At 44.9% G+C, this 22,719-nt stretch overlaps 2 protein-coding genes across 4 annotated transcripts; one reads left to right on the top strand and one right to left on the bottom strand.

Annotated features, from left to right (window-relative positions):
- Positions 1–597: 597 nt before the first annotated feature.
- Positions 598–10,938, bottom strand: nacc1b (nucleus accumbens associated 1, BEN and BTB (POZ) domain containing b). Its single transcript, XM_084200340.1, has 9 exons — positions 10,736–10,938; positions 7,285–7,437; positions 6,757–6,999; positions 5,923–6,141; positions 4,750–5,173; positions 1,986–2,105; positions 1,577–1,748; positions 1,324–1,421; positions 598–1,159 (listed from the first exon to the last, which is right to left on the bottom strand). Exons 2-9 carry the CDS (start codon positions 7,408–7,410, stop codon positions 840–842), a joined length of 1,722 nt encoding a protein of 573 aa, XP_084056466.1. The 5' UTR covers positions 7,411–7,437; positions 10,736–10,938; the 3' UTR covers positions 598–839.
- A 2,275-nt stretch (positions 10,939–13,213) lies between these two features.
- trmt1 (tRNA methyltransferase 1) lies at positions 13,214–22,660 on the top strand. 3 transcript variants are annotated; one of them, XM_084200344.1, is made up of 17 exons: positions 13,214–13,409; positions 14,116–14,244; positions 14,504–14,890; positions 16,984–17,173; positions 17,300–17,487; positions 17,753–17,868; positions 18,006–18,118; positions 18,413–18,561; positions 18,700–18,783; positions 18,897–18,966; positions 19,105–19,239; positions 19,589–19,674; positions 19,874–19,982; positions 20,139–20,215; positions 20,448–20,567; positions 20,852–20,969; positions 22,107–22,660. In XM_084200344.1, the coding sequence occupies exons 3-17, from the start codon at positions 14,520–14,522 to the stop codon at positions 22,173–22,175; spliced, it is 1,995 nt and encodes a 664-aa protein (XP_084056470.1). In that variant the 5' UTR covers positions 13,214–13,409; positions 14,116–14,244; positions 14,504–14,519; the 3' UTR covers positions 22,176–22,660. The 3 variants fall into 3 exon arrangements, with proteins under 3 accessions (XP_084056470.1, XP_084056471.1, XP_084056469.1); XM_084200345.1 differs by having other exon boundaries at positions 13,218–13,409; positions 14,171–14,244; XM_084200343.1 differs by lacking the exon at positions 14,116–14,244 and having other exon boundaries at positions 13,226–13,409.
- Positions 22,661–22,719: the final 59 nt, after the last annotated feature.

The following is a 22,719-nucleotide window of genomic DNA, read 5'->3' as shown; positions in this document are numbered from 1 at the left end:
ACAAGTCAAAGGTCATACACACACGGAGAGAAAAAAACTATGAGAAGTCACAAATTAAAATGAAAACAGCCCCCCTAAATGGTCAACTTCAGGGTTGGGGGGGGGGGGTCCAAAAGTCCTGCCAATATACAGAATACATATACCTATTTCAACCATTAAGCCTTTACGTACCCCCCCACAAATAACAAGCCCCTCCCCATATAATAGCCTTCAGTGGGACTGCCAGAGTCTTTATATAAACTGATGAATACAATAATCAATCAATCGATCGATTACAATCTACTGTCCATAGACAATACATACAGGTGACTTGACAACGCTTCACGACCGATACATTCATTATCAAAACAGTGTTATTAGACCGCCCCCCCCCCATAACCCCTCTTACCCCAAAACCAGCCATTACTACCCCACTAAACCTCGACCCCCAAAAGGCCCCTCCTCCTAGGGAATGTGTTTCAGCAATATGGAAAGGAGGAAGGACCTTTGCCAACCAAAAACAAACGTTAAAACAAGAAAATATTCTACATTGGGGTTCAGGGAATATTTCTAGGTTAAGTCCCCCCCCCCCGCCCCCCCATCTTTCTTTCTGCACCTCTATCCCTCCTTCATCTCTTCATCTCTCTCCCGTCCAGAAGGGACTATGTACATGGGTCCGGGGCAGACAGAGAGAGAATGAGGGATGTAACAGATGGATATAATAAAATTAAATTCCAAGTATTAAGGGAAGAGGTTAAGATATGGAAAAGTGACATTAAAAACAAAACTAAAACTGAGGGAGGAAGTGTCGCCGAGAGCAATGATCAAAGACCAATAAGATCACAATAAGCCCACTCACTTTAAAACAAAGTGCTGCCGTCTCCGCCCACAACGCCTTGTAACCCCTCCCCCGAAGAAGGTCCCGCATCGTTATTGGCCGCTGCCACCTCTTCTGCCAGGGAGGTGGGGTCGAACCCATGCTCCGCCCCCAGGGCGTCAGCCTCCATCTTGACGGCGTCTGATTGGAGGAAAGCGGAGTAGGCGTCACCCTCGGCCATGAGGAGCTTGAGCTTGGGGATCCAGGACTTCCTGACGACTCGGCGGGCGTTAGTGCACATGTCAGCTGCGATGGCGTTCATCTCGCTCTCCTTGAAGCTCGGGGCAAAGTTCTGGCAGTAAACTGTTGAGGGAGGAGAGGGAAAGTTAGGTGTGGCAGACAATATAGATGCACTGTAATGAGAAGAAATACAGGTATATGATTACAACACGGTGTAGCACTGAGTGTGTGAGGCTTGTTCGGTGTGTGAGAAAGCAAAGCTGTGCACTGGAGTGTGTGACGCTCACACTTGACGGCGTGCAATACTCTGCTGTCCAGGGGCTTGCGGCTGGGGTCGTTGGTAGAAGAGCGGATCCCCGTCCCACAGCTGTTAGCTAGAGTACTCCTGAGAGAGGATAGAATAGTTATATACAGTATCATTTACTGTATGTCTTCACAAAATCAATATCATACTGACTAAAGCGCATGCACCGTTGCACAAAAGCAAGCGCACAAAATGTACACGCTTCCAACGCTCAAACACACACACCCTCCCCTCACCTGTCGAAAAAAGAAGCCAGCAGCCTCCTCAGTAGGACCTTGTGGCGCGTGCCGGCGCTGACGTGACAGTTCATGAGCTGCGCGCGGGAGATGAACACGGAGGTACCTGTCACCAGCTCCAGTCTCTCTGCAGGATCACCCTCCTCGTACAGCCGTGGGTGGCACCGGTTACCTACACCAACCAATCAATCCATTCAAAATGTATTCAAATGTATTAAGCCTTTTTCGCATCAGCTGCAGGTGGCAGCGGTTGCTAAATCAATTCATAAATCAATCAATACAATTTATAAACAGCAGTTGTTTTTACAGTAACAGTATCTTGGTCTACACACATTACAACTATAGTATTACTTGGAAAAAGAAAATGTCCACTATAGTATTAAAAACTAAATGAAGTCTGTGTGTGTACCTATCTGGGTGATGAGTTCTGCGGGTAGCGAAGCCAGGTCCTGGCGTACCCTCACCCCCCTGCCACCCCGGGTCTCTGCCGTGAGGTGCTCTGGTAGGGACTCCACACGCTCGCTCGCTACTGGGGTGGCACAGAGAGGAGGGCACACATTACACATGAATACACACGGCTACATTAACACACGGCTACATTAACACGCGGCTACATTAACACACGGCTATATTAACACACGGCTACATTAACACACGGCTACATTAACACACGGCTACATTAACACACGGCTACATTAACACACGGCTACATTAACACACGGCTACATTAACACATACAACAGGCTATAATGCTTGTCTGCTACTGGGGTGGCACAGACAGAAGACACATGTTAAACATGAATACACACAGCTACATTAACATACACACAGCTACATTAACATACACACAGCTACATTAACATACACACAGCTACATTAACATACACACAGCTACACTGAACAAAAATATAAACGCAACATGTAAAATGTTGGTCCCACGTTTCATGAGCTGAAATAAAAGATCCCAGACATTTTCCATACGCACAAAAAGCTTATTTCTCTCCAATTTAGTGCAAACTTATTTACATCCCTGTTAGTGAGCATTTCTCCTTTACCAAGATAATCTATCCACCTGACAGGTGTGGCATATCAAGAAGCTGATTAAACAGCATGATCATTACACAGGTGCACCTTGTGCTGGTGACAATAAAAGGTCACTAAAATGTGCAGTTCTGTCACACAACACAATGCCACAGATGTCTCAAGTTTTTAGGGAGCGTGCAATTGGGATGCTGGATACAGGAATGTCCACCAGAGCTGTTGAATGTTCAGCTGCCTCCAATGTCGTTTTAGAGAATTTGCCAGTACGTCCAACCGGCCTCACAACCGCAGACCATGTGTACAGCGTTGTGTGGGCGAGCGGTTTGCTGATTTCAACTTTGTGAACAGAGTGCCCCATGGTGGCGGTGGGGTTATAGTATGGGCAGGCATAAGCTACGGACAACGAACACAATAGCATTTTATTGATTGGAAATTTGAATGCACAAAAATACTGTGACGAAATCCTGAGGCCCATTTTTTTTTTTAAGGTATCTGTGACCAACAGATGCATATCTGTATTCCCAGTCATGTGAAATCCATAGATTAGGGCCTAATTTATTTATTTCAATTGACTGATTTCCTCTTATTACATTTTAGTTATTTAGCAGACGCTCTTATCCAGAGCGACTTACAGTTAGTGAGTGCATAAATTTTTCATACTGGCCCCCCGTGGGAATCAAACCCACAACCCTGGCATTGCAAGCGCCATGCTCGACCAACTGAGATACACGGGAGGCTTATGAACTGTAACTGAGTAAAATCTTTGAAATTATTGAATGTTGCGTTTATATTCTTGTTCAGTATACAGAGTGTACCAAACATTAGGAACACCTGCTCTTTCCATGACAGAAAGCTATGATCCGTTATGGATGTCACTTGTTACATCCACTTCAGTTTAGATGAAGGGGAGGAGGAGACAGGATAAAGAAGGATTTTTAAGCCTTGAGACATGGATTGTGTGTGTGCCATTCAGAGGGTGAATGGGCAAGACAAAATATTTAAGTGCCTTTGAATGGGGTATGGTGGTAGGTGCCAGGCGCACCGGTTTGAGTGTGTCAAGAACTGCAACGCTTTGTGTATCAAGAATGATCCACATCCAGCCAACTTGACCCAACTGTGGGAAGCATTGGAGTCAACATGGGCCAGCATCCCTGTGGAACGCTTTCGACACCTTGTAGAGTCCATCCCCCGACGAATTGAGGCTATTATGGGTGGGTGCAACTCATTATTAGGAAGGTGTTCTTAATGTTTTGTACACTCAGTGTACAACTGGCTATAATGACATGCAGGCCTAGCTAACACACTCTCCTGCAACGGGGGTGGGAGAGAGGAGAGGGTACATGTAAAGACAGATATTCACACTTAAATATGCCTCTATTAATATTGACATACCTACAACTAGCATTAATGTCCAGACATAAGCAAGCACACACACACACACAGAACATAAAACAGATAGCATCATAGAGTCATACTAATTCCCCATCCTCTTCCAAATCACGATTCAATCAGCTTCCTAGTTCTTCCCTCCGTAATCTCCAACTCATCTCTTCCCACATCTATCAATCTATTTTTCTTACCTGAAGCACCAATATGCACTCTTCCTCCCTCCTCATCCCCCTCTCCTCTAGGGCTGGGAATTGCCAGGGACCTCACGATATGATATTATCACGATACTTAGGTACCTATATGATATGCATTGCGATTCTCACAATTCTATATGTATTGCGATTTTATACTGCGATTTTATTGTGAATTGATGTTCCAAATATATTGCTCACCATATGTCTGCTGCAGAGAGATAAGAGAGAGCCATGAGAAAACGAGTCTTGATCAGTCATGGAAATAAAAGTGCTGTAAACACATTGGCTCACTATTTAAAAAGGAGATGGAGGCCTAGCTATGGGATGAAAAACACCAGAGTTTTGGTGCAGGTACAGCTGACTAGCACTAGCTAACGCTACCTAGCAAATTATTAGTATATATATATATATTTTTTTTAGCGATACTTGGGAGTCAAATATTGATTTAATATCGTCCCAAAATAATATTGCGATATGTAACTGTATCGATTTTTCCCCCCATAACTATGCTCCTCCAGATTCCTTCCACACACCAACTCTCCCTCTCACCTGCGGCGGCGCCCACGTTGAGCATACTGTACATGGTGTACATGTTACAGATCTGCCTGTACTGCTCTTCGGTGCTGTCGTCGGTCACTTCCTCTTCCTCCTCGTCATCGTGGTAACTGAGGGGCGAGTCGCTGGTGTACATGCTCAGCGTCCCCGGACTCGTCCCGTCCGGCGTCCCCACGCTGCTGCTGTTATGGTTACTGTTGTTGTTGTTGTTGTTATGGTTACTGTGGTTAACAACGTTTCTGCCCGTTGCATCTTGGGAGTTGCAGTTGTTTGATGAGGCGGAGGAAGAAGAGTAGCGGGCGGCTTTCCTGGACCCCCCTCCTCCTCCCGACCCCCCTCCCCCGTCGCCGCGGTTGCCCCCCTCCCACAGGCGCTTGGCGACGGGGCTGCACACCACCGAGTAGGACGTGGCCTCCTGCTGAGAACGAAAGAGAAGAGAAGACAGTAGCTACATAACATCTATTTAGTTTGTCATCGGTTCATCATGTGAGAGGGCGGCCAAACTCGTGTGTATTTCTGCTTGAGTATTTCCTTGCATGGCACAGGGGACAACGAAGTTCACAGCTTCCACCTTTGACCAGAGGGGTATACTACAAAGCAGCATCAATGATTTAGCCAGCTAACTTTGCTAAAAAAAACTGAAATAACTATAGAATTTCTGGTTCATTAAGAAAGCTAAACTTGTTCAGTCAATTAAACCATGCCCATTTCAAGCTTATCTTTCCAAAAAATATGTTATTTGAGAATATTTAGGCAAGTTAGGCCTCCTGTAGCTCAGTTGGTAGAGCATGGTGCATGCAACGCCAGGGTTGTGGGTTCGATTCCCACGGGGGGCCAGTATGAAAAATGTATGCACTCACTAAAACTGTAAATCGCTCTGGATAAGAGCGTCTGCTAAATGACTAAAATGTAAAATGTTAGCTGGCTAACTCATTGATCCTGCTTTGTAGTATACCCCCTCTGCTCTTTGAAAGACCTGATGTTCCACTGAAGAAGATTGCATCCCCTCCCAGATAACAGATATCATCTACAACTTTTTTGTTGTTGTTGCCTTTATTTAACCAGTAAAGTCATTGAGAACACATTGTGTTTTATAATAACGACCATTTCATTTCTATTTCATTCCTTCACTATAACAAATAACATGTATCTTCTTTGCCAACTCACCTGCTGTGGCTGTGGCGTGGGTTGTGGCGTAGTCACGCTCTGCTCAGTCTTCACCCTCGACACCAGCAGGAGGGGTGTCAGGCAGGAGGCGGGCCTACACGCTGCCGTCGAAACCACCCCTGCCCCTCCCCCTGTGGTTTGAGTGACAGGGCTCTGGGGCTCTGAGGGCGGAGTCTCTTCTGCGTGAAGACCCTGGGAGTCACAGCTAGGGGAGGAGACCTGGAGGGAGAATATGCAAATGAACAGGTAAATAAATCTGTGAAAAATATGTAAATATTTAAGACTATGTAAAGTGGAAACTGGAAAGCTTTGACAAGGAGAACCTTTGTTAGCCTAATGCAGGGGTAGGCAACTAGATTCAGCCGCGGGACGATTTTTATCGGAGCGAACGGTTGGGGGGCCGGAAAATTATTATAATAATTTGTACAGTGCAAATTAACCACAGCTAAGCCCAAAAAGAGATTGTATTTAAAAATAACAATAATTTCATACCTTGATTACATTGAGACATGATCACGTCTCTTTTTTTTGTGTAGGAATACTTGGGAACAGATTTCCTAAATTAAACAAATGTTTAGCTGAATTCCGAGTGATTTTAGTCTCTTTTTTTTATACCAAAAACAAAAATCCTAAAATATATATATGTATATTTACTAAAAACTTGGGGGGCCAAAAGAAACCACCTGTTGCCGACCCCTGGCCTAACGAAACAATCGACTTGTGCTGTCAGTTGCTGTCCATATTGCAGTCCAATTATCTACCAACATCTACCTATGGTGATCATAGGAGTTGGCAAGACAGCCACAAACAGGTTGCTACGGTTACACTAGATACCTTAAGGAAGAACTCTGTGCCCTTCTCCATGATCTGCTGGATCTGCAGGAAGCCTGCAGTGTACATGAGGAGGAACTGGTCCCCCACGTTCATGCTGAGGCGGCCCGTGTAACAGAAGGCTAGGATCTGTTGGAAGCTCTGGGGCTGGACGGCTGGGGGTAGCTCCACCACACTGCTCTTCCCTCCAGCGTTGAACAGGTCCCGGAAGTAGGAGCTACTGGCTGCCAGGACCGCCCGGTGCGCCTGGGGAGGGATGGAGAGAGGAAGGGATGAATACATATACCGTACACAGGCTTGTTTTTAAACAACATTGAGGTACAACCAGAGAATATTTAACCAGGTACCCTAATCAAAATATATAACTGTTGATTCAGTCCTGATTCAGGCATTATCAGATCATTCTAGCCTAACAGTTAACTGTGTTTTAGTTCAGCCGTCGCCCTAGCTTGAAGTCATGTCAATGTGGTAAATAAATAAATAAATAGGTTCAGTTTACTACAAAAAACATTGATATTTATCAACTCCTACCTTGAAGGCGTGTCCCTTGACAACCACAGAGACATCGCAGTAGAGCCCCTGAAGCCTCTGCTCGTTGAGACACTCCAAGACGTTGTTGCCAAAGTTAGGGATCGCCATCTGTAGCGTCTGAGCCATAACGCTCTAGCCCAGCACCACCCGGGTCTATAACAGGGAGATAAACTGTATATTAGGTCTATGTCATGGGTATGTCATGTCATGACTATGTTATGTGTGGTATATTAGGCAATGTCATGTAGGCTACAAAGTTAGGGATCGTCATCTGTAGCGTCTGAGCCATAACGCTCTAGCCCAGCAACACTGGGTCCTATAGCAGGGAGAGAAATTGTTATATAGGCCTATGTCATGTAAGGTATATGTCATGAATCACTTCCTGTTTGTTGTTGTTTACTGGAGAGGCGGGGAGGGGGGCAGAGAGGGAAAAAGGGAGACTGGGATTTAAATAAGGAGAGTGATGGGAGGGGACAGAGTGATGACTAATACACTTAATAAAGAGTGATAGAAAGAGAGCTCCTTTTTAAAATAGTCAATTAAGTTCCTTGTCTTATTAATTTCAAATCAACATTTTCCAATTCTGCGGTGGGTAGCTGGCTTTCGTCCTACCTCATTGTTTTGTTTTTGAATGAGACAAGAGAAAAGATAAGGTAGCAGAACTCCATTACATAATTATTTGGTTTTGTTTGGTTTGTTGCCATCCAGCCTTGATGTGTCTGATCACAAGTAGAAAGAATGGCTGCAAACTTGCCTCTCCACAAAGAACCCTTAAAAGTTGTCCATTATTTTTGAAGACTTTGCATTGAAGAAGACTGACAGAACTTTAATTGACTGGCACATAAGATACCATGATGCCTTTTAATTTTGATTATTTTTAGAGCACTAACTGTGTAATGAACCACATGTGACTGGGAATCAACGGAAAGGCCATGAACCATGAGCCACTTGGCTAATAAGAAACACTACGATGGGGATAAGGCCTATTTAATAACAAGGTGTATGTCAAGCAAAGCTAATTTCATTAACACTCATAAGATTAAACAATGAATGGACCTATATGTTGTCCTTAAAGACCGCTGCTCAAGTGCCAACTGAAGGAAAATAGCCTATGTAATAGCCTAAAACAAACAAATGTTTTTGATTTCCTAGGACCTTGGCTAATTAAGATATATGGTATTGCTCTTCCCATACACATTTGTATCTATGTAAGTTAATATACATGTATTTCTCCATTAAAACTATATAGAGAGAAAGAATGCATCACAATTTGCCTACTGCCACTGCACAAGATAAGAGAGTACAGTTTTTACTTTTCAATAATTATTCTCACAACTAAGAATTAAAACAGGTTAAACTTAATATTTAGCCTAGTACATTTCCTTATCATCAACCTGAGAACATATTGCTTCATTTTGATTGGAGGAATGCAGAGTAGAACCAATCAGAACGACCACCTAAATCCATCATCACGTTAGGTTCCATTTCCTCTGGGGACACAACATCCAAAAACACATAAAGGCAGTTCATTTAACTGATTTGACCTCTAACCCCCTACCTACACGTAACATATGGCCACACGTCACCACCACACAATGTTTATGTCAGGATTATGTCAGGGCCAATAATATTACATAATCTGAATGAAATTCCATATTTTTTGCTGATGCCAGCTGAATTGAAGTTTTACTTTATTCAAACATATATTTATACTTTATTAAACCTCTAACCCCCCCTAGCCGTAACATTATATGACAACACACCACCACAAAACGATTAGTCGGGAGGATTATATTACAGGTTAAGAAACTAAATGTTATTTTTTTTCTGATGCCACCTTATTTTATTTTATACAAGCCTATGAGATCAATGAATAAGCGCACATTCAGCAATATAATCGCATACAAATGTAAAAATATGTTTTTTTATAAATGTTTTATATAAAAAAAATGATACTATGTACATATGTACATATACAAAATCAAATACTATGATATTCAATTTCCTGGTTTGGGAGGTGAAAAGGTAGCCACAGTTAGCAAGTAGCAAAGCTAAAAGCTAATGCTAATTTGATGTTAACCAAATTAAATGTCAAATTCTTGAACGCCCAAGGCATCAATTGAACACTGTCAAGTAAAAGCATTTGCTTATTTACTTGAAAACATTTGCTTTAAAGAGTAAATAATGAAGTAATCTACTTTGCATCAGCGGCATGTGGCTACATTATGTAGCAAGCCTCCCAAGAGCACGAATAATATTAACTTTAAAACGGAATATACTGTACATCAATTAATCATTAATAGCTCAATCTCACATGGAAGGTTAGCGGGAGAGTCTCGCCGGTGCCCGCCAAGGGAAGACTAGAGGCCTGAACAGCGGTAGAACAGCCAGCCGGAGTGGCCAGAGAGAGCTATCCGTGCCCCGTTGTGTGCCAGTATCTTTGCCCCGTGAGATTCGGAGCGCTCGGGCTGGCACGGGCCGGGGGGCGACGGAAAGAGCGGACGGTTGGATAACAAAAAAGAATATCACCGGTTCTCTCTCTCTCTGTTTATGTCGATGCAGCGCTTCATCTGCTCTATCAAACTAGCTAAAAGACAACCGCACGAATTCCGTCACAAAAATAGTAGAACAAATAAAATATTCAGGAGTTCGCATCACCCGCAGCTCTCGCCCCCCACTGTGCCAGTACTGTCGGTTAGAGTTACCTCCTTGGGCCTAGGCTAACTACTCGGGATACACTGTACTTTTTTTTATTTTGGGTTAGCCCATCGCATGATGTAGCCCGCCGCTAGCTGAGTTATCACCCAAATTAATTATTTGTCGCCCGAAACAATGGATCAGCCAATGAAAGTTTCGTTTAGTAAAAACCCGATTTAATATTTTCTGTAGTTATTTTGGGGAGGTAGCCAGGGGGGTAAAGGGGGGGGGGGGGGGGTCCCGGTCGACACTCAACAGGTCAATCCGGGACAAACCTAGGCGAGCAACTGGGGGCGAGTGAGACTGACCCATGCATGCATGCAGCCAGCAGGGATATAGCCTACGAGTTCCTGCTAGACAACACACCAATTTAACCAGTTAACGACAACACGAGATGTGCATCAACCCCCAATCGAATTAACCATTTATGTTAGGAGTAGACTCATTCTACTGGGAAAATGTCGTTTTCGTCAACGAAACATCCAGGTAAAACCCCGCCGCGTTTCAAAAGTTGAGGAATAAAGAGCGAGAGAGAGCGGATTGCCGTGAACTCACCGAGGAAAGGCAGGCTAGGCAACCCGCGGTGATGGCAGGCAGTGTGAGTGTGAAACATAGACCGTAGTTATATAGCCACTAAAGCGGTTAAAGTTTTGTTGGCGCTGCTGTTCGGTGTTCCTACTCAGCCCATCCCCCCTCCACACCTTCCCAAAAACAATAGCTAACAAACCCGCCCACTCCCCCCAAAAACTCACACCGAACCGCTCTCAATTCCTCCTCGAAGAAGAACCACTTCACCACGGCTAGCCGCCGTAACCACCTCACCGACTTCGCGTTCCTCTCTGACCCTGGTAAACCGGGGTGAATCCTGGTAAAACTCACCCCCTCGCTATAATCCTTTGGAAACTGTTTCAATGGAGGAATAGCGCAGAAGCGTTCGGTTCTCTCCCTCTCGCTCGCTACAGGCAGCCATTCATTGTGAGTGAGCACAGCACAGGTGGAAAAGCAGAGCGCAGAGCTATCGAGGAAGCCCAAAACCGTACGACGTACACCCAGGGGTGGAAGAAAAGATCGCGCCAGGGGTGGAAGAAAAGATCGCAGAGCTAACCGATCTCTCAGACATACAGCGTCCCCAACCAACCTGGCTGCCCCTGTCTGTCTCCGCCAATTGTCCAATTCAAATCACACACACGCACCCGGTATTTTCCGTCTCTCCCATACCTGTGGGACTCCCTCTTGTCCAGACAGCCCAGTTGACCGGTGATTCAGAGTGGAGATCGACAGGAAGCTGCCGGTAACGGTTAAATCTCCTCCCCGGTTTGAGTGAGAGCTCGCTGCGGTGCTAAAAGTGCTATTTTCGTATGTCTAGACCTTCTCAGGTGAGCCCCTAGGCGTCTATAGTACGCGCATAGAATACAAACTACGAACTGCATTGAAGCAATGGGAAAAGCTATAGAGCTGCCTAGATACAGTTCTTTCTTACTGTCAAAATGCATCTTTCTTCATCATGGCCATAACTGTTGTTAGACGAGCGCCACCTCCCGCTTTAGATATTAAATAATGATTATTAATAATTTCATAACAATTCATAATTCTCTTTAGTCATACGTATCGTAAATGCTTTAGCCCTGACGCGTTCAGGGTATCACTTGAAATCATGATGGCAATGATAATTATCACGTACATGCTGCTGCATACAGTGCCAGAAATGAAAACGTGTGAAGAAAGAAGAGGGATCTGTCAAACGAATAGGGAACTCCCATCTCCAACATTGCATTGCTTCTTGGCTCCTAGTCCTATCATATGCCCCTCATTTGACTGCAATGGAAACATAGTTTAAAAAACATTAAAACACTTCAAATTGTATCTACAGCATCACATTTAGGCCTATCAAATTAAGGCTTTTTGTGTAACTTTTCATTCCATTTCGCACATTCAAGGCATGGAAAGTAGGCCAATCGCCGGATGAATGACCGCTCTGTCCTATGTGTCTTTATATTACACAAGGCATGTTCATTACAATACACCTTAGTAAAACGTTTTGCAACGGAACACGAAAAGCTCAGATAGTTCCTCCCTGTTTCAGTCCATTTAGTGCCAAATGAATATGACCCAGTTACGGAAATTCTCTCAAATAATTAGTAATTAGGATCTCTTTAGAGCAGCACAGTGGGGATGTCATAATACCCATAAAACCTAGCGGTCAAACAGGGAAAAGGTTCCAATCGTTTTTCCACCATTCATTTTTCCCATAGGGGATTTTAGAAACACTAAAAATAAGGGCTGTGTTTTGTGTAGGCTTACCCTGTCGTGACGTTTTGATAACCATGTAAAACCTGTCTCGGACAAGGTGACTTATCTATATATTTGTTTCCATTTACTCTCAGATTCAAAAATGCTAATTAGCATCAAAGTAGACATCATGAAAGACTACAAATCCCTGCAAGCTCCTGCATGTCATCTCTAGCTGACACATTTACATTTTAGTCATTTAGCAGACGCTCTTATCCAGAGCGACTTACAGTTAATGAGTGCATACATTATTTTTTAATTTTTCATACTGGCCCCCGTGGGAATCGAACCCACAACCCTGCCGTTGCAAACACCATGCTCTACCAACTGAGCTACATCCCTGCCGGCCATTCCATCCCCTACCCTGGACGATGCTGGGCCAATTGTGCGCCGCCCCATGGGTCTCCCGGTTGCGGCCGGCTACGACAGAGCCTGGATTCGAACCAGGATCTCTAGTGGCACTCGGGGACACCTTTGCTAACAGGTATTGTGTCAATTTAAAACTTGCACAAGACAGTTCACAGAATTGTCAATTTAAAGAAATGTTGCCAATTTATTCATTACTACATTTAGCTAACATTAGATAGTTAATCCAGAGATTGTTACCTTTGCCTCGATTCGGCAGTCTAGTCCAGATCAACATGGCATTTGTAGTTCTTTATTAGCAGCCAATTAGCATTTCATTTTGGGGGGGTAAATACAGGCAAATAAATTGATAAGTGACCTTGTCCTAAAGAGATTTCCACAGTTATCAAAACATCATGCCTACACGAAACACCCCCCTTATTTTAAGTGTTTCTTTAAAAAAAACTGGGAAAATGACTGATGGAAAATTGGAACCATTTCCCTGTTTGACCGCCAGGTTTTATGGGTATTATGACTCATACCGTGGTACTCTATATGCATTCTCTTCTCTCATTCGAAACGCGTTTTATCTTTTTCTGTTTGGTTCCGCGGGCTTCTGTAGTTGTGGTCCATGCATGTCTGCGTCCATGTGCTAGCGAGCCAACTCATCCAACTTGAGTTTTGTAACAAATAGCTAGTGCGTTATTACCGTTGTCATACAGTAAATATCCCAAATCATAAAATACAGCTATATTTTAAGTTGTGTCAATTTGGGAAAGGGCGCCGCAGATAAGGTAATCGTTTTTTATCTTACTTGATTGCTAACTACCCGTAGCTAGCTAGTTAGCGCTTCGGATCATTTCAATGCAGTCAGTTAGCTAGCATTTTGAACTTAGCCGATGTCAGCATGTCAAAGTCACAAGTGTTTTATCATAACTTTTATGGTGTGAATGTTAATGATAGTTAACTGGTGTGTTTTTTTCTAACCCAAAACAACCACTGACTACTTTGAAGGGGGTGCGCCCTGGTTTACGTAGCTTGCTAGCTTAGCAATCTTCTCTGACTTCAGCTCAGGCATGATCAGTGACGTTATAGATCAAGCCATGGTTTAGCTAACAGTCTTTGTCCAAAAGCTCATCTTATCTGTGTGTGTTGTCAGTTCATGCTCTAGTCTAAACTGTGGAGGAAGAGCCCTAAGTCTAACCAATATATGTTTTACCAACAGCACTGTGTAACCTAGCCCAATATGTACTCTAACTTTGCTCCTTGATGTCCAAGGACCTATGTTATTTTCAGAGGTATACTGGCTCTGGCAGCCAAAACAGCCAAATACTCCATCTAAGCGTTAGTCGATTCTCAATTGCAAGAAACAAAAACCCATTACTTTCATATCACATCAAAATAATTAAACACATGCAAAATATACACTTACTGTACCGCTTTATCACAGTTGCAGCTGACAGTATTTTTCAGTGACAACAAGTTTCTGGCGGCCTTTAGTTAAACAGGTGTTCGGAGCATGCTATATAGCTAATTAGCACAGGTGGTCCCTCAGTCTTTCGTCTGTCTTCAGTAAAGACGCGATGTAACATGGAGATATGGCCGTGTGGGAACCCTAACCCTATAAAGGTGTGTATTAATTGAACTTTTTGTTTAAAAAAATAAATAATCTTGCTGTAATGAAAGATAAGGTCCTTATGCTTCCAAAACCGTACCGCAAGCGATGCATGTTCATTTTCAGACCCAGCACCTGGTCTCTTAACAAAACTCCCCGTACAGTAGACATCTTTACCCAATGACTCTTATGTGTAATGGAACTGAGAGTCATGATCAAGGGCTATGTGTGACCACTGTGACCATTATAACACAATGTTGTTGTTTCTTCCAGGACTGAGAAGTGCCCTATGCTGATCAGCACTGCTCGGCTACTCCTCCTCTTACCTGTACCCTTCACCCACCAGAGGATTATAAGGACAGTTGGCAGTGTTGCTTACAGGGGACTGAGAACCATGGAGCCCCTCAGGGCCCCTCAGGATCCCAAAGTTAACACCACCCTGTCTGGGGTAGACACAAAGCCTCAGCCCCCAACCTCTGGAGCTCCTATGGAGGGCTTGAACCCAACTCCAGCTGCCTCAACACCTGACCAGGAGACGGCCCCGACAACGGGGCTGTTGCCAGGGGAGACAGTCGTCAGGGAGGGCAAGGCGGCCATCTTGTTTCCCAGTGCCAACGAGGTGTTCTACAACCCTGTGCAGGAGTTCAACAGAGATCTGACGTGAGTTTGACTGATGGGGTGTATTCACTAGGAAGCAAACGGAACGAAACGGAGAGGAACCTACCTGAATTTGTCCAATAGAAACTCTCATACAGTTTGCTTTGGTGTGCACTTACGAATACACCCCTAATGGTCCTTTATCCCTTAGCTGGCCCAAAGTTCAGCTCAATGCTGGATTTCCGACATACACCTTATGACTGGACATATTGTGGGAAATTTGCATACATTGCAATTTGGATATTATCCTATGGGTCTGTTAACCTTCAGTTGAAGAAACTGCATTCAACATGGCTTATGTAGAGCTCAATCTGTGAAAAAAGTAGAGCTATGGGCTTGAGCCATATTTACAGTGAACAAAAATATCAATGCAACAACTTCAAAGATTTTACTGGGTACCAGTTCATATAAGGAAATCAGTCAATTTAAATTAATTCATTAGGCCCTAATCTATGGATTTCACATGACTGGGAATACATATATACATCTGTTGGTCACAGATACCTTTAAAAAATGGTAGGGGCATGGATCAGAAAACCAGTAATTATCTGGTATGACCACCATTTGCCTCATGCAGCGCGACACATCTCCTTCACATAGAGTTGATCAGGCTGTTGATTGTGGCCTGTGGAATGTTGTCCTACTCCTCTTCAATGGCTGTGCGAAGTTGCTGAATATTGGTGGGAACTGGAACACGCTGTCGTACACGTCAATCCAGAGCATCCCAAACATGCTCAATGGGTGACATGTCTGGTGACTATGCAGACCATGGAAGAACTGGGACATTTTCAGCTTCCAGGAATTGTGTACAGATCCTTGCGACATGGGGGCAGTGCATTAACATGCTGAAACATGAGGTGATGGCGGCGAATTAATGGCACGACAATGGGCCTCAGGATCTCGTCACGGTATCTCTGTGCATTCAAATTGATAAAATGCAATTGTGTTCGTTGTCCGTAGCCTATGCCTGCCCATACCATAACCCCACCGCCACCATGGGGCACTCTGTTCACAACGTTGACATCAGCAAACTTCCCGCCTACACGACGCCATACGTCTGCCATCTGCCCGGTACAGTTGAAACCAGGATTCATCCGTGAAGAGCACACTTCTCCAGCGTGCCAGTGACCATCGAAGGTGAGCATTTGCCCACTGGAGTCGGTTACGAACTGCAGTCAGGTCAAGGCCCTGGTGAGGACGACGAGCACGCAGATGAGCTTCCCTGATACGGTTTCTGACAGTTTGTGCAGAAATTATTCGGTTGTACAAACCCACAGCTTCATCAGCTGTCTGGCTGGCTGGTCTGACGATCCCGCAGGTGAAGAAGCCGGATGTGGAGGTCCTGGGCTGGCGTGGTTACACTTGGTCTGCGGTTGTGAGGCCTGTTGGACGTACCGCCAAATTCTCTAAAACAACGTTGGAGGTGGCTTATGATAGAGAAATTAACATAGAATTATCTGGCAACAGTTCTGGTGGACATTCCTGCAGTCAGCATGCCAATCGCACCCAATTGCACACTCCCTCAAACTGTGTCATTGTGTTGTGACAAAACTTCACATTTTAGTGGCCTTTTATTGTCCCCAGCACACGGTGCACCTGTGCCGTTTAATCAGCTTCTTGATATGCTACACCTGTCAGGTGGATGGATTATCTTGGCAAATGATGTAAGAGGGATGTACATTTACATTTTAGTCATTTAGCAGACGCTCTTATCCAGAGCGACTTACAGTTAGTGAGTGCATACATGTATATATTTTTTTCATACTGGAATCGAACCCACAACCCTGGCGCTGCAAATGCCATGCTCTACCAACTGAGCTACATCCCTGCCGGCCATTCCCTCCCTTACCCTGGGCCAATTGTGCGCCGCCCCATGGGTCTCCCGGTCGCGACAGAGCCTGGATTCAAACCATTTCTGGGATCTTTTATTTCAGCTCATGAAACATGGGACCAACACTTTACATGTTGTGTTTATTTTTTAGTTCAGTATAGATAAATTAATATATGGCTCAGGCGATGGTAGCTAGCTGGTTGTTCATCACAGGTATACCCGTTTCATCTGTCTCACGTCTCCATCTTGCCCCCCTTCTTTCCAGGTGTGCGGTGGTTACAGAGTTTGCCCGGGAGCAGATGGCCCGGAGGGGGGTGAAAGTGGTAGTGCCAGGGGAGAAGGAGAGGGTGGTGGTCAACCTAGCTGACGAGAAGAAAGAGGAGACAGAAATGCAGACAGGGGAGAAAGGAGGAGAGGAGCCGGTCGTAACTGCTTCAGTGGGGGAGCGCTGTGAGGTATGGAAAAGTATGTGTGTATGCATGCATTCATGTTCTAACCCTACCATTCTCCTCTCCCCTGTCCACAGTGGTCTGCCTGTGTGTTGGTGTTCTAACCCTACCATTCTCCTCTCCTCCATCCAGAATGGTTTACGTGTGTTGGAGGGTCTGGCAGCGTCTGGCCTACGCTCTGTGAGGTTTGCTCTGGAGGTGCCTGGTCTACGTAGCGTCACGGCTAACGACTTCTCAGCCAAGGCTGCTGCCCTCATCGCCCGCAATGCCCAGCACAATGGGGTCACACACCTACTGCAGGCCAGCCAGAGAGACGCCAGGTTGGTCTCTCTCTCTATCTTTTCTTCTCTTTTTCTGAGTTTAGCTAGTCACTCTTTCTCTTCTCCTTCGCTCTTTCTTATTTTTTCTTTCTGGGTTTATCTGTGCTTAGCTCGCTCAGACAATCTTCTATCATTCTCCATTTATCTTTTCTTCTTTCTCCCTGTTATTCAATCTCTCCATCTTTACCTCTTTCGATCCACCTCTTTCTCCTACACACTTTCTCTTCACCCGTCATGTTAATTCCTCTCTCTCTCTTTCCTCCAGCATGCTGATGTATGAGATGCGGGGGAAGAAGGAACGCTATGATGTCATAGACCTGGACCCCTACGGAAGCCCCGCCCCTTTCCTGGATGCAGCCGTGCAGGCCGTCGGTGAAGGAGGTCAGTAGATATGTCAGCTATCCTTTTCTCTCTGCTTAACTGAACATATTTAAGTTTCAGCAACAGCTACATTGAGTGCATTTTCAGGTGTGGTTTTACTAAAAATGTTTTATTTTCTCTCTCTCTCCCTCCCCCAGGTCTGTTGTGTGTGACGTGTACTGACATGGCTGTGATGGCTGGTAACAGTGGGGAGACCTGCTACAGCAAATACGGCTCTGTCTCCATCAAAGCCAAGTACTGCCATGAGATGGTTAGGAACACTGGGCTAAACTGTATTCAAGCAACGTGTATTTTCAACTAAAACGGAATGCAAGAAAAACCTTGTTGGAAAATTACATGCGTGTTGTAGAAGGGAAATTAGGGAAATTGTGTGAATACATTTAGAATATAAGTTTTTGTGAGTTTAGTCCCTGCTGTGTAGCTTGTCTCATAACTCTCTATCCTTCTCTCTCTCCATCACCACCCCCCTCTTCTCTCTCTCCTTCACCACCCCCCTCTTCTCTCTCTCCTTCACCACCCCCCTCTTCTCTCTCTCCTCCCCCAGGCTCTGCGGATCATCCTGCATAGTCTGGACCAGAGAGCTGGTGTGTACCAGCGTTACATCCACCCCCTGCTCTGTGTCAGTGTGGACTTCTACATACGAGTGTTTGTCAGGGTACACACTGGACAGGCCATGGTCAAAAACTCAGCAAGGTATGGACACACACCGTAACACAATACTTTATCTAGACATAAAGTCTTCATAACAGACTTGAAAGTTGTTATTCTGAAGATATGACATTGGACCTGTAATGACGAGTGTTGATTGTTGTTGTTGTATTCCTGTTTCAGTAAACAAGCGTTGGTGTATAACTGTGTAGGCTGTGGATCCTTCCACTTACAACGACTGGGCAAGAGGACGACTCAGGGAAAACAGTAAGACATAATTTCTCTATATGGATTATTCATGTGGAGTTGGGGAAATTGTGTGTTAATGTCTGTCTGTCTCTCTGTGTGTGTGTGTGTGTGTGTGTGTGTGTGTGTTTCAGTATAAAGTACTCTGCAGCCACTGGACCGCCGGTCGGAGCAGAATGTGAACACTGTGGACACAGACACCAGGTGAGCGCGCGCGCACACACACACAGACTCTCTCAAATGCACACATTGTCTCTTACTTTCTCACACATTCTCTCTCAGACACCGTCTCTCTCTCCCTCTCTCCCTCCCTCCCTCCCTCCCTCCTCTCCTCTCCTCTAGCTGGGTGGTCCTATCTGGGGTGAGGCCCTCCATGATGTGAGCTTTGTTCAGAAGGTTCTATCTGCCGTGTCTGGGAACCCGTCCCGCTTTGGAACCGCCCGACGCATAGAGGGCATGCTCAGCATGGTCACAGAGGTGAGAGGTTAGGGGTCAAAGGTCAACAAGACGCAGTCTGAAATACACTTTATACTATTACATGGAATAAGACATGGGGGGCCTTTTCTGCATACTCCTCGCCGCCTCCTCAAAACCCATTGGATGAGAAAGCCAGAAGTCCCTCACCTCTGACCTTCTCCTCCAATGGGTTTTGAGAAAGAGGAGAGTACGCAGTTGAGATTCTCCCATTGACACATGATCTAAGGTTAGTTTGGGGTTCTCACTCTTAATGGTAGGATTGGGAGAAAGGGTAAGCTGATCCTAGATCTGTGCCTAAGATGAGCCAGGTGTAATGTCCAGACTAACTTTTGTCTGTGTGTGTGTCCAGGAGCTGGAGGATGTGCCTCTATACTATACAGTGGACAACCTGAGCAGCACTGTACACTGCAGCACTCCCCCTCTACTCCAATTCCGGTAAGACCTACTCTCCTTCTCAAATAAGACTGACTTGTCTGATTACAGAAAATACAACTCACTCTCTCTCCCCCTCTTCTCTCTTTCTCCCTCTTCTCTCTCTCCTTTAACTCACCCTCTCTCTTGCTCCCTCTCCCCCCTCTCTCTCCTTTAACCCACCATCTCTATCTCTCTCTCTCTCCTTTTACTCTCCCTCCAGGTCTGCTCTGCTTCATGCGGGCCACAGGGTGTCTTTGTCTCATGCCTGTAAGAATGCTCTAAAGACGGACGCTCCTCCCAGGGTCCTCTGGGACGTCATGCGATGCTGGGTAAGACACAGTGCACCAAGGGAACCATTTCAATACGGGATGAAACTCAAAGTCCAAGTCCCAATACAGCTGAACATTTTTGGATTACTCAAAATGTCAGTTTAACATTAAAATGGCTATTTTGACCGTAGGTGGTTGTTATCTTGTATCCTGCAGGAGAAGTCCAATCCAGTGAAGAGAGACAGACTGTCAGAGAGCAGCCCTGCTCACCAAATCCTCAATACTGAACCCATGTAAGTCTGGGACTGAACCATACCCACTGAACATGGAACACAGATGACTACACCAAAACAATCTAACATAGAAGAGATGGTATAAATGTAGTGATGATCTCATGTATTGATGAATAAGATGATGATGATGGATATTAGGGAAAGGTATGTGTATTGAAAACAAGCACTGAAAAGCCATCATGCCCTCCCTCTCTCTCTCCCCCTCCCCTTCTCTCTCTCTGTCTCTCTCTAGTCTACAGGCGTGTTTTGATGTGAGGGAGGATGCCAATCCCCAGTCCCGTCGTCGCCACCTCACCCGCTTCCAGGAGAACCCTGAGCCATTCTGGGGGCCCAAGGCCCGCGCCAAGGCTGGGTAGGACACACTTATTAATACTAACCCCGTCCCTAACCCTAAACCTCAGGCCAGCTGGGTGCCCAAGGTCTGCGCCAAGGCTGGGTATGGACCCTCAGACACTTATTAATGATGATCTCAACATGAAGTTTGCCAAAGGAATATTTATACAGTATTGGTTTAAATCCCCCCCCCCCCCCCCCCGCCATTGTTTCTTCTTGCTGTCTGTATCTCTCCACCTGCCTCTCACTCTCTCTTCCCTATATTCTCTCTCTCGCTTTCCTCTCTGGCCCTCTCTCTCCTAGTGGTGGAGGTATCTCATCAGACCTGGAGGACAGGAGGAAACAGGGTCAGAACAAGAGAAAGAACCAGATTACAGACGCCACCCAGCTCAAGAGCTTCCCCTGCAAGAGGTTCAGAAAGGTACAGGGAGACACTTATTCTCTCAACACCCCATAATAGCCATATAGGCAGAGTAGAATTATAAGGCAGCCCAATTGCTGATCTTTTGACCAATCAGATCAGCTCTTTTGTCAGTCATTTGCAGCCTAAGAGCTTTCCCTGCAAGATGATCAGAAAGGTGTGGTTACACCACTTTCCTCAACACCAAAGGCATAGGCTGTGTTTACACAGGCAGACCAATTCTGATCTTTTTCACTAATTGGTATTTTGACCAATCAGACCAGCTCTAAAAAAAGACCTGATGTGAAAAGATCTGATGTGATTTGTCCAAAATATCAGAATTGGGCTGCCTGTGTAGAGGCAGCCACAGTCATTTTTCACAGGAGCTTTCTCTTTGGTAAAATGTTCTGAAGGGTGTGAGCACACTCTGTTCTTCTCTCCACATTTCATAATAACGCTGTCGGCATAGTAACCGTACACTACCAGAGAACAAGGTGTTCTCACTATCCCCCCAGCAACAGACAGTGCCTCATTAATTATGAATCATAACACTTCAGCTATTATTACAGAAACATTTTCCACACAATAATAAACCTTATAAACTGGCATTGTTAAATACTCGTTATTGGCTTGAAGGGCATTCTAGAGCGTGCATTATTTCCCTATAACGCATTATATAACACGGTATATCCGCACGGTAGAATTCAATGGCTATACTTCATTCTTACATATTTTGTTTGAGATGCTTTTTAAAGCAAAAGTCGAATTGAAAACATTATTGGTATTGTTTAATTCGTACTGATGGTTTGGTTAGCTAAACTAGCAAGTCGGTTTGTTTGGTTACCACGGCAACTACTGTAGCTACCTAGTTAACTTGCTAGTTACTTCAGTGGATGTTGAACACATTTCTACCGGCAAATATGTTGAATTATAGCCATGGTATATAAGGGATAATCAACTCGGTGTTCTCTGGAAAGTAATGCAACGCTGTGGAAGGTCAGTTCCACTCCACTTCCGCGTCGTGGAACACACCTTCCACCTAATTCATTATTTTCCATAGAAAGCATAACAATGATTTGCATAACAATGCATTTAACTTTTTCTCTCTTCCTCTCTCGTTGTCTGCCCCCATCTCTCTCCACCTCTTTCTCTCTCCAGGGTAAATGCACACATGGTGAAAAATGCTGTTACTCCCATGACCTGGAACAGACTGACAAGATGGAGTGATTATGGAGCGATTCCTTCCTACTCTCCTTTCTTCCCTCTGTCTTTCTCTCACTTGGAACATTGAGTTGGTATCCTCATGTCCAGCCCAGCAGACTCTGTCCACTGTAAGGTATACTGGACACAATCAGGGTATGGAGTTTTCCCACTGACTAAGCAACCAGGTAAAACTCCAGGCCCCAGACATAATTAACTTGGAACTCTACCGGTTATGGCTCCGGGGTGAAGTTTCCCCCTTGATACAAATCTAGCATCAGCTTCCCGTCCCCCAATCCTCTACGTAACCAGAGGGAGAACGCAAAACTGACCCAAGATCAGCGTCTAGGGGTAACTTCACTACAAAACATTATGGAATGTGATAAGTTAGTTAGCCCTGTATTGGAAATACATGTACACATGTGATGTGGACAAACTGGCTTCATACTGAAGTGAAGCTTCAATTGTTTTATTTTTGACTGTTGACAGTCCAATAAAAATCCTTATGCCAAGTGTGGAGATGTCATTTGCTCTGGTGAAAAATAGCTTTTACAGATACATTTTTTTATAC

The sequence above is a fragment of the Coregonus lavaretus genome, assembly GCF_964263955.1.
Source record: "Coregonus lavaretus genome assembly, contig: HAP1_SCAFFOLD_2239, whole genome shotgun sequence".
Classification (NCBI taxonomy): Eukaryota; Metazoa; Chordata; class Actinopteri; order Salmoniformes; family Salmonidae; genus Coregonus; species Coregonus lavaretus.
The sequence above is the reverse complement of the archived record's forward strand: the minus strand, read 5'-3'. Positions and strand labels throughout refer to the sequence as shown.